Genomic DNA, 12520 nt, shown 5'->3' with positions numbered 1-12520 from the left:
CTCCGTTGATAGTTAAGAAGCTTCTTATTTCTGATGCTTTGATTTTCACTCATTTTTTTCTTGAATAGACTTGACAAAAGTTTATCATATTATTGTCTTCTCCAGGAACTAAGCTTTGTTATTACTGACAAGACTACTTTTATGGGTTTTTTTTGTTGTTTTTAAATTTTTTTTTGTAGTTGTAGATGAATAGCATGCTTTTATTTTATTTGTTTATTTTTATGTGGTGCTAAGGATCGAACTCAGTGCCTCACACATGTGAGACAAGTGCTCTGCCACTGAGCCCCAGCCCCAGTCCTACTTTTATGTTTGATTTCTGTCATTTCAGTAGGTTTTAGGAGAAGAGAGAAGAATGTATTTGGCACACCATCTGAGGGTGGCAGATGGACTTGGTCAATTCAGGTGAATTCAAGGCAGGTCCCCTGCCCAAGTCCCCACAAGTGTTCTGCTGCAGTTTGACTTTATGATGAAAGGCTACTCTAACTCCAACTCAAACATGACAGTTGGCCAGAGCTCAAACATGCCCATGAAAGTGCACACGTCTCTGGGGGTTAGCAGCAATTTTCCTGTCGTGGGCCCTCTGCTGTCTCTAAGATGGTGTGTCACTGTTCCTATAAGAGGCATGCACACTGTCTAGAATTACCATCTTGAAACAAAATGCGGAGAAACCAGCTGCAGGGTCATTACAATGACCCAGAGCAGAAGCCTCTGTGGGCTTGTAGGTCTCAGGGTCTCTCCTCAGTGCACAGCCAGTGGGGACCAGTAAGGATTCCCAGTTCAGGTGGGAGACAGGGTGGAAGAGGAGCAGCGGCACCTCTAGCCCAAACCTATACCAGAACTGTAATCACCTTCCTCGTGACCTTGAGCAAATTACTCCTGGAGAGAGAAAAACAAACTGCCTGCCTACTACCCTGCTCTCGCCCCAGTCAACAGAACACCATGACGAAACAGGAGGGAGTTGCCCTGCACCAAGCCCTTGTGGCTCTTCCATCTGCGCGGACACAACTGGGGGTCCTCTAATTCAGTTCACCTCTCCCCTGCAGTATCCGATCCCACAGCTGGAGGGCTACATCCTCAAGGCTACTTCCCTTCACAGGCCTGTCACAGTCTAGGCCTCTGACCAGCTATAAATTGGGGTTCCCATGACCCCTCCTTGGGTTATGTTAATTTGTTCAAGAGGCTTGGGGAAGCATTTAAGAGGTTTATTACAAAGGGCACAGGTGAAGGCACAGGAGTGAGAAGGCCATGGGGCTTCCTTGGCCTCTCCACACCCCCAAGACCTCCTCCATGCGTTCAGTCAAAAGTCCTACCCTCCAGGCCTGCCTGGGTCTTTCCAGTGACCAGCTCCTATCCTGGGGCCACGAGGCGGGTTATGGGTGGGGGGCAGCCAGCAGTCAATAATTAGCAACTGAAAAGGCCCTCATCACTTTGAAGAGTCCAAGGATTTCAAGAGTTGTAAATCAGGAAACTTGAGGGCAGACCACACTTGTATTTCCCGACATTACATTAGTACATGGCTAATGCATCCTTCCTGAGGAGAGGGGACTCCAAAGACCAATCACAAACGCCGCTCCACCTGGGAAAGGGGGAGGGTGACAGCAGATGAAGAGCCATCCAGGAGGACACCTTGTTTACTGGATGCCTCTGCTGCCCTTCCTCAGGCTGTACCCACAGTTCCTGCTTGTGGGGGATGGACCATGTATCAGGCACTTAGGTGAATGTTGTGTTCACATTATGGAGTGCACACAGAGTCCTAGAAGCCACATATTACTGTTATTTCCAAGTTACACATGAAGAGACTAAACCTTGAAATAACTGCCTAAGGTCCCGGAGCTATTGCGGAGAAGAAATGGGACTCCAACCTGGGTCGACCCGCACTCCTAATTCCTATGGCACCAGTTCCATACGCATTTAAGAGGGGGCAAGTTAGGTCTCAAAGTGGGGAAAGCACAAACCCGGGGCCCAAGTGACAAGTAAGAAGGGGTGCTGTGCTTTTTGGGCACACAGGGGGGCCATCAAACCTTCCATTTCAAAGAAAACTTAGCATATGACCTATCAAATAATTCCTTGTTAGCAACTTACTTTTGATATTCACAAATGGCCAAGTGTGACCTGAAATGAAATGAATCTGCTGGCACGACGTGCAGGAACCCCGGGAAGTCACCTGGAGTCAGCCTGTGGAAAGCACCCACAGGGGGCCACAGGCAGCAGCTCGCTAAACGGGTTAAACTAACACGACATGGCCGGAAGTCCTCCAGGTCAGCTCCCTCCTTTTATATCAGGGCTCAGTCAGACTTTCCCTCGTATCATCACAGGGTCACTGCCCGAAGAAAGGTCTGGAGCATGTTCCCCTGCATGAGCAGCCTGAGTGTCCAGTTACTGCCCGTGGCACCTTCTGACTTCACAGCTGATGGAGACGCCTTGGCACCTCTTGGGGACACCTGGGGAGCTCACTGCCCCCATTTCTCTATTCTGTCACTGCCCTTGGTCAGCCACCATCTGTGTGGCCAGGAGAGCCCTCTGACCTCCACAGCACCTTGTTTCTTTAAAAGAAACAATACGACCCACCCAAGTACGCAAAGCCTGTGTGCTGGCATGAAGTTAAAGCCCCAGGACACAGGGTGCCCGGTGTGGTAGATACAGAAAGCCAAGTCCTATCAGCATGGCATCTTCAGGACCTCCACACTGAGCAGCCCACGTCCATCCTCACAGAGCTTGTGATGTAAGGGCAAAGACATACAAACCAACCGCTTTCTCCTTAACAGCATGCTGCAATTGCTGGTGAGGGGGATCCTGAGATACCATGGGAAGTACCACTGGGGCTAGCGGGGCTTCCTTGAAGAAGTGACATAACCCAAGAGAGGGAAGAACAATCCAGGAGAGGGAATAGCCCATGCAAAGTCCAGAGGCCTGGAGGGACAGGACAATCGGCAGTTGGAGGCCATTAAGAAACTTCAGGAGTGTGGGGGGAAGCAAGAGAAGAGCCTGGGAGCAGGGAGAGAAGAAGCACAAGAAGGAACAATAGGGCACGCTAGAACCCTGAACTCCAGCCTGAAATCTGGACTCTCCCTAGGCCTGGAGACAGGAAAGTGACAAGTCTTATACTGTTTTTTAAAAGAACACCTAAATGCAGCTTGGGAAACTAATAAGGAGGCAGGGTTGGAGAGTTCTAGAAAGATGAGGACACTAGGCTGAGAGCAAAGGAGGCAGGTACTTAGAGGATGTGGGTGGGGGAGAGCCAGAGCAACACATTCATGTTCAAAAGCTGGATGGGGCTGGGTGCAGCTCAGGGGCAGAGCACAGGCCTAGCTTGTATGAGACCCTGGATTCAACCCCCAGTACTGGAAAAACGAAAACCCAAAACAACTGGGTGCAGGTGGTACCACTCACTGAATCAGGCTGGTGAAAGAAGGAAGAAAGGAAGAAAAAAAAGAAGAGGAGGGGAGGGAAGGGGGACTAGATCAGAGAGGTGATGAAATAGTCGACAGCAAGGCCCTGCACAGCTAGACAGAGGTCTGGCTGCACATCTGCAAGGGCATCCTCTGTTACTTAAGGCATCATGGAAGCAAAATCCACCCAATGAAGACACCAGGCAGCAAGCATCATGGCAGTCAGAGCCACGGGAGGGAACACAACTGTCCAGGTTGAGGACAGAAACAAGAGGGAAGCAGGCCTAGAACAGAGGCACGGGGAGGCCAGAATCGAATGCCTGAGAAGGAAGGTAACCGAGTGAATGTCAATGACACCACATGGTGTTACTGAAAGAGAAAGGAGAAGCGCGAGCCACGGAGGAAATAAACAGCCAGACGCAGGGAGGCACCAGGAGCGCGGGCACAGAAGTTAAGGCTGTGCCTGGAGGAGAGAGCTGAGGGCATCTCGGCTGACCCAGAGCTCAGAGGAAGATGCGGGCTGACAGATGCCCCCTGGATTTGGGGAAGAGGAAGCTGCAGGAACGCTGAAGGGTTGGTGGAGTAGTAGCAACGAGCTGAAGAACAATAGATAGTGAAAAACGGAAGAGTGTCTCTGAGGGTGTCTTTTGGGGTCTCCGGGAGTCACCCTGAGCTCTCCCAGCCCTGGAGGCTGCCTGCAGCCCCTTCCTGGACCTTGAAGGATCGCTCTGTGTGTCATGCACCCTGGTTCAGGATGAGCAGCTGAAACCTGGCTGCCCACCTTCCCAGCAGCCACCTGGGGTAAGACATGTCACCTCTTACCTTCTTAATTTCCTCCTCTCTAAGTTGGGGATGATAAAAGATATTTACCTCTTGGGTTGACCTGGGGATGCCATAAGCACAGGGCTTGGAACAAGGTCACAGCATATGGCAGCCACTACTACGATCAGAAAAAAGGGATATGAAAATTTCCCCAGTTATCCAGTAAACTCCAAATGCTCCATGGAATCACCAGCTTTCCCTCTTAAAGTTCACAGGTAAAACTAAAAATTGCAGCAATCACCTCTCAGGCCTGGGATTCTGGTCCGTGGGCTGGTGTGGTTAGAGCTGGGTGATGACAGGGTCAAGAGGCAGATTTCCAATGTGCCTATCAGGAGGTCAGGAAAGTGCTTAGGGGGAGGGTCATGCAGCACTAGAGAGATGACTGGAGGTACTGCCCTGGTTTCTGATGACCTCCCAGTCGGTTCCAGGCACCCAGGAAGCCTGGTGACAACTCTACTTTCAGAGAGCCTCAAGCCTTCCTGTGCATCTTCCTTTCTGTTTAAATCAGTCAGGGCCCCTTTCAGGCAATAAAGCCTCCTCCTGTCCGTCTATCTTAGTCCACTCTGTGCTGCTATGAGAATCCCTGACACTGGTGGCTGGAGAATCCAAACAGCATGGCTTCTGTGTCTGGCAAGGGTCTCCTGGCTGGGTCACAAAATGGTAGAGGGAATCACAAAGTAGCTGGTGTGAGTGGGGACTTATGGAAAGAAAGAAATAAGAGTGGGGAAGGGCCAGGCGCACTGCTTTATAGCCACTCGCTCTGGAGAGAACTGACCCACACCTGTTAGACCCGCATGATTCCTTCCCAGGGTGGGCCCATGGCCTAATCACCCTTCACTAGCCCACCTCCTAGAGATCCACCGCCTCTCAGTACTGCCACACTGGGGACCTAAGCTTCCAGCCCATACATCTTTGGGAGACAAACTACATCCAAACCACAGCAGAGTCTCACTGGGGCCAACACACCACTGAATGTTAAGCCAGGTCCCAGCTCTAGAGATGCTAAAATGTGTACCTAAAATTCTATGAAATAAGTCAACATGTTACATATGGGCCAGCTAGACAGGAAAAAAAATTAACTATAGATTTTTTCATAAAATTATAATTACTCAAAGTCAAGAGTCAACCTACGTCTTGCTAAAGACCAGCCTACAAACTCAGAGGGGAATGGAAGGGTAGCCTTCCAATGCTACCTGTCACTTTGATATCCTTACCACCAGGGGTCAGTACCCCCCCACACCAGAGTTGGTGAACTTGCAGGCTGACTCAGTTGGGCCTCAGGGAGGAGCACTCTGGAAAGCTGTGACAGGGATCATTCTGTATCCTGCCCCTATGCCTCCCCCAGAAAAGCAGCTCTCCCTGGAACAAGGCAAAGCCGTTTCTCAATCTTTTCTTCATTACCCTCCCTGAGCGCTTCATACATTTCCCCTTCACCTGTCCTACTCCATGAAATTTTAATTCCACACCCACACTGTGACTGCTCCAGCACTGGAGACCCCTGATGTGTCTAAGGTGTCTTGTTCCCACCAAGAAATACCCTTTGCTTACTCCAGGCTATCATCCTCCCAGGTGGGGATGAATGAGTTAGGAATGAATCATTTTTTTGTTGTTGTTTGTTCCTTTATATAGATGGTTGCTGTTTGTTCTAGGGACCTATTTTCAAGTTAGAAGAAAGAGATTACAAAGTGCCAACCCCTTGTTTTGAGGAGAAAACCCATGATAACAATAATAATAAAACAAATCCTCAAGAGGCTTTATGGGTTGTCCAAGGAAATAGGACCACTTTACTACACAGCTGGGTCTAAACTCCAAGATTCCTGACTGGAAAATACTACTTTGCCTCCTGCACAAAGTGGCTCCTATTCTTCCTATTTGTGAACATTGTGGACAAGTTGCCAACTTGCTATGTAGCAAGTGAGTGTGGAGATGAGGCCTGAGAAGATTCTACTTTGTACAATGCTCTGCAGGATACGAATGGTGAGGATAGAATGAGAGGATGGGGGGAAGTCAGTGGCAGATGATGAGGGAAGTGAAGGCCAGTGGGCAAGAGACCCTTGGCTATGGAGCTATTAAAACCAGGGCAGCCAGCTACCATACACATGAAAGGACCACAGCTCCTCCGACAGCCAGATGTCAGGAGGGAAGCCAGGAGCAGACACAAGAGTCCAGAGGAGGCTGTGGAATTTGAGAAGAGAGCTGGAGTAGGCTTATGAATCAGGAATCAAATGTCTGGATGGTGCTCCACTTCCAAAGCCCGCATGGGCTGTGATCCAGTGCTTGCAAAGTGCTTTGTGTTTGGTCCTGGCCAGTACATAAGTTTACTACAGTTAATATTGAGAAGCACAGACAAGATGTGACTGGTATTATAAATTTAAAAACTCAAAAAAGCAGACCCATAATGCGACTGCCATGGACAAGACACTGTCTTCATCACCTTTCAGATACAGAATTATCTAATCCTTCCAATGTCCCACAAGGCCATCAGGGGACCCCAGAAATACTGCTGAGCACCTGCTGCATGCCAGCCCAAACAGCAGGCACTGGGAGGGCAGACGAGAGGGAGGAGTAGATGGTATTTGGGAAGGGGGGGCCTCAGAGAGAAGGTATGATCTTGGTTGAACCTTGAAGCCCTGGTAAGATTGACATGCAGAAAGGGTGACACCCTATGGTCCAGACAGTGAGGGGCACATGGAGCAGGGCTCTGGCACACTATGCCTGAGGGCCAAATCTGGCCCTCTATGGTAAATAAAGTTCTACTTGGAACACAGCCCTGCCCACTGTGTTCAGCCTTGGCCTGCTTTCTGCCTTCTAGCTGCAAGGGCAAGCTAAAAAGTTATGACAGAGATGGAGACCACATCACCCACAAGGCTCAAATATTCACTCTCAGGCCCTTTGCGGAACCACAGAAAACTGGACCTAGAGCCTTGGCCCTCAAAGAGAAATCTGTAACCAGTCCCAGCGGTATCATCTGGGACTTGGCAGAAATGCAGAGTCTCGGGTCCCATCCAGACCTGGAGAACTGGGATTTACTTTTTTAAAAAGAAAATCTCTTGACAATTCTTCATAGAAAAGAAACTGAGAAAGTCCGTGCTTGACCCATGTACAGATGCAAAGTGGTGAAGATTTACTGAATAGAAGAGAGACCATCAAAACCATACTCTACAAATGTCCCTCCTTCTCATAACAGTGTGATGGTCAGAGAGCTGACAGGGGATGGGGGTGGCTCATGTCAGAACCCAGGCAAAAGATAGCTTAAACTATGTGGGCAGCCCCACTATGCTCCAGCCTTTTCTTTCTTTCCAATTTCACTAGTGCCTCCAAAAGTACTTCTAATAACTAGAATATGAGTTATAACATTTTAGGAAGTGGAAAAATACTCGGTAACAAGACTATTAGTAGTCATGTGCTTCCATGTATAACAAATGTATCGCAGTCAAAGTCATGCCTACAGAAGTCAATGCATAAATTAAGATATTAACCAGATAGCAAGGAAGTGCACAGATGAACCAAGGAGCTATTCAACAGCTACCTACTGTGCAGGCTGCTAACACATCCTTTGTCTTAAGCTGCGGATACAGCTCAGTGGTAGAGCGAATGCCTAGTATACACGAGGCCCTGGGTTCCATCCCCAGCACTATTCAACAAAAAAAAAGAGGTAATGTCTTACTGTTAGAACTTCTCCTTCCCTCAAATGTGTGACTGTGCTTTATATTCAGTTTTTTGAAATATGGATGAATAAGCAAATTTGAAGTTTCAAAGAAACAAAGCAGCATTCTGAAGTACCACGCCAACACTATTCTCTCCTCCAGCTTGGCCGACAGTTTCCAAGTAATTGTTTAATATTCTGCCTCCTTAAAAATCTAGAAAAGTTTGACAGAGTGTTATTTGTGGGATTCAGCATGCTTTAAAGTAATGACGACAATTTAGATAAAAATAGCTGGGTGAAAAGGGGACATTCCCCTTCTTAGATGCTTAGATTTAATACTTTACATTAGTTATACTAGCAGAAACAATGCAAAGAAGACTGTATATCTGCTTTGAGATAGGAAACATAATTCAATGAATAAATCTCAAGGAATTTGAGATCTCGCCCCCACACACCAAATCCGTCTTGAGAAGATTCATTAATAAAACCCTTAAAAAGTCTTATGATGTTGGTACAGTGGTTAATGTCGCTTAATCAATAATAGTAAATAATATCTACAAAGTGCTTACTATGAGTTTACACTGTACTAAATACCATGATACAGATGGTCTCATTTAATCCTCAAAACACCCTGACAAGAGCCCCATTTTATAAATGAGGAAACTAAGGCATAGAGAGGTTAGGTAACTTGTCCAAGGTCACGTAGTCAAATGAGAGGGGGAGGTGAGACTCTAAGTCGGGCCTGGGTTCTTAAACATATTAAGATTCCTCTCTAACAGAGACTGCTCTCCAGGATCCTCCTGCCTCCATGTTAATCTGCAAACATTTTAAATGCAATAGACTCTCATTGTTACTAACATCAGAGACAAAGAAAATCTCTAAGATTTTGACAGTCTTAATGGAAGAGCACACCATATCACCCTTGGACACTGGCCAAAATGTGCCCTGCAATACAATAATAGGGAAGAAAAGTGAGATGCAATCGCACTGACACTAGCTTATCTTTCAGTAGAATGAAATACAAATTAAGTCCAGTAAAATTCCGAGACCTATTATTTGTTAATAAATATGGAGGAAGACTTTCAATGAAAATTACTATGGACGCATTATCTTCTGGCCAACATGTTTGTGAGATGCTGCAGTGAATCCACAACAGGCACCGGCCTAATGCTACCGGGTTAGTACTCCCGAGTTGGCCGTGCATGCTTATTTAAGTAATTGCCTGACTAAATGAACAGGGGTATTAAAGTAAAGTTGGCACAAGGGACAGCATCCACATGGCACATTCTTTGTTTCCGGGGCTTTATGCTACCAATGCTCCTGGAAAAAAAGAGAAGTCACTAAATAAATAACAGAAATACACGAGGTAGCGTGAAGGCCTTTAAAAATCTTCGAATTGACAAGCATCTTATGTAAAGTTCCTTTTCAACTTTGGGCTCATCGGATCCCATTTTAAATATTAATTTTGCCAAGGAACAAGTTCATCCCGTCAAACGTTAGCAGTCTCAAAATAAGATCCAGGTTATTTACCTGTAAGAAGAGACAAGAAGAAAATAGGGCAGGAAGAAGAAAAGCCGGGTGAGGGGAGCGGCGACAGGATGACAGGGAGAGCGAGGGTCGCCCGAGCTCGAGCCCGCGGCGCCCGGGTCTTCCCATTCAACTTTCCCCGTCGAGCAGAAGCCGGACACGCCCTGGGGGGAGGAGGGCGCCGGCGGGTCCCGGGCCGGCCCACGCCCCACGCCGGGGCCCCGCGCCGGGGACGTGCAGGCGGCCGGGCTGCATGACACCTTGCTCGCGCCCGGCCGCGCGGAGGACAAAAGGGCCGCCCCAGGGCGCCGGCGGCCGCTCCCGCGGAGCCGGGCTGCGACCCCCGCGGCGCGGGCCGCCCGGCCGCCCACGACCCGCCGCTCCGGGGCGGCGGTGGGCGCGGGGCCGAGGCCCGGGGCCGCGGGGCGGCGGCGAGCGCGCACTCACCTTCTTCCTCGAACTCCAGCTTCTCCAGCATGCCGGCTTCCGCGGGTCCCGGGGCCGCCGCCAGCGCCGCCTGAGGGGGAGGAGGAGGACAGCGATCAGCATGGGCCGCGGCGCTCGTCCCCGGCCGGCGGGCTCGCGGCCGGCCGAGCGCTCGGGCCTCGCTCCGCCGCGCCGGGGGCGGGGCCTGCGGGCCGGGGCGGGGCGGGCGCGGGCCCCCGCCCGAGGCGCAGGTGGGCCGCCCCACGCGGCGCCGCTCCCCCCCGCCGTTGGTACGGCCCGCGGGAGGACGCGTGGGAAGGGGAGCCGCGCCGCGCTGGAGCGCCCTGCGCACTCCGCGGGAGGGGCCTGCCGTCCCCCCCCGCCGCGCGCCGCCCCGCGCGCCCCCGCCCCCGTCCCCGCGGCCCGCGCGGGGCAGGTGAAACCTGCGCAGGTGTGGACCGGCCGGCCCGGGGCGGGGCGACGGCGGGACCCGCGGGCCTGGCTGCAGGACCGCGGGAAGGGATGGGGCCGCTCGCCGCGGCGCCGTTTCTGGCTTTCCTTTTCGTCTTTGAAATTCTGGATGTAACTGCCTGTCCCCGGCCCCCTTAAAAGGAAACTGTTCCCTGGTTACACAGATTGTAGATGCACTTTGCTGCGGTCGAGTTTTTTGTTTGGGTTTTTTTTTTTTTTTTTTTTTTTTTTTTTTTTTGGCCCCCTGGACCAGGAACTCTGAATTTGCTTTCTCCCTTCACACCCATTCTCTTCTGTCTGGGGGAGCTGCTGCCAGAAGTTCACACAGTCTAAATCTGGCCCTGGCCACTTCTGGGTCTGGGTATCTGAGCCTCTCCTATCGCCAGCTCAGGTTGGCAGGTGGCGGGGCTGGCAGCTTTGCCTAACAGCCGGTGTTTGTCTGCTCCGTGGACCAGGGCCTTAGCCCGCTGCAGAACGCAAGGGCCCTGCTAAGGATGTCGGCCCGTTTGCACTTCATTAGGACCGCAAATAACCCTAACCTCTGGAAAGGAACTCGTCCTGTCATTCTTGCAAACCTAGCCCGAAGCAGGAGGTACTGACACCTCTTTGCCCTTTCTTGTTTTGTTACCTCAGTTGGGCCAATCCTTAACCTTAAACTTCCCCTTTAAAACAATGTTTTTAAAGGAGGGGCGGGGGAGATAGAGCTGATTTTGTAAGACGATGTGTGGTAAGAATGTACAGCTTATGTCGTGTTTCACACCGAAAGACTGAATGCTTTCCAGAGCAAGGCAAGGATGTCTGCTGGCACGAATCTTACTCAACCTAGTGCTGAAAGCTCTACACTGCAATAACACAAGAAAAGGAAATAAAAGGCATACAGATTGGAAAGAAAGAAAACCATGCAAATAACATTGTCATCTACATAGAAAATCCCAAGAAATCTTAAAAACAAACAAACAAAACAACAAAAACAAAAACCCCAGAACTAGTGAGTTCAGCAAGGTCATAGGATACTACTAGATCAAAGGCATGAAAATACTTTACATTTCTGTATACTAACTGAACTTGTGGAGGCTGATACAAAAATACTATTTGCAATCTCTGCAAAGAAAATTGATAATTAGATGTAAATTTAAGGAACTCCATGTATAAGGTCTGCATACTTAAAAATACAAAGTGGGCATGAAATGCAAGGTCTAATCAGTGGAGAGTCATCTCAATACCATGAATTGGAGTGTTGGAAGACCTACCATAAATATGCCAGTTATCTTTTGGTTTAATTCAATTCCTTTCAAAATCCCAAGAAGGTTTTTTGATAGATACAGACAAGCTTTTTCTAAAATTTATGTGGAAGGGCACAAGTTCTAGAATACCTAAAAGAATTTGCAAAATTAGAACAAAGTGGGAGGAGTCACTCTATCCAACATGAAAGCTTACTGTACAGCTGTAATAATCCAGACTGTGTGATGCTGGCAAAGGGATAGATACAATATCAACGGAGACCACGGAGAGGGACCTGGGCAAATGTTCCAAGGCAACTTTTAGTGAAGGTGCAAAAGTAATGGTGTGGGGGCAACTAGACATCAAAAGACAAAAGAGTAAACCTCAGCGTAGGCCTCATACCTTTTCAAAATTAGCTCCAACTGGCTCATGGACTTAAGTAATAAAACTGTGAAACTTTTAGGAAGAAGATATAGAAAATTGTTGGGGCCTAAAATTGGGCAAAGCATTAGACTTTGACTTGAAACCAAAAGACACTTTCCATAAAAGGGGAAAAAAACCTAATAAATTCAATCTCACTAAAATTAAGAACTTCAGCTCTCGATTAAAAACAAAAACAAGACAATCCAGTTAGGACATGGGCAAAAGACAAAGAGAGGGGCTGGGATTGTGGCTCAGTGGTAGAGCGCTCGCCTAGCATGGGTGGGACCCAGGTTCGATCCTCAGCACCACATAAAAATAAAGGCATTGTGTTGTGTCCATCTACACCTAAAAAATAAATATATATTTTAAAAAGACATAAAGAGACATTTACCAAAAAAGATATACAGGTGGTAAATAAGCACATAAGATGTTCAGCACCATTAGCTGTCAGAGAAATGCAGATTAAAACCACCATGAAATATCACTATACACCCATTACAGTGGCTAAAACAAAAATGGTAATGGCCCTGAGTGCTGGTAAGGATGCAGAGAAACAGAATCCCTATTGCTAGTGGAATAAAAAACAGAACTGACA

The 12520-nt window shown here is 48.8% G+C and overlaps 1 protein-coding gene across 10 annotated transcripts in view; it reads right to left on the bottom strand.

The window, feature by feature from the left end:
• The window catches only part of Prkag2 (protein kinase AMP-activated non-catalytic subunit gamma 2), a 259423-nt gene that overhangs the window by 45913 nt on the left and 200990 nt on the right, over positions 1-12520 (bottom strand). For all 10 annotated transcript variants that reach the window (XM_076831769.2, XM_076831778.2, XM_076831785.2 and 7 more), the window contains one exon: positions 9832-9901. In XM_076831769.2, the coding sequence (XP_076687884.2) occupies positions 9832-9901 (70 nt within the window). The remainder of the gene's footprint in view (positions 1-9831; positions 9902-12520) is intronic.

Source organism: Callospermophilus lateralis, chromosome 1 (assembly GCF_048772815.1).
Source record: "Callospermophilus lateralis isolate mCalLat2 chromosome 1, mCalLat2.hap1, whole genome shotgun sequence".
Classification (NCBI taxonomy): Eukaryota; Metazoa; Chordata; class Mammalia; order Rodentia; family Sciuridae; genus Callospermophilus; species Callospermophilus lateralis.
Note: the sequence above shows the minus strand (reverse complement) of the source record. Positions and strands in the feature narration are given on the sequence as shown.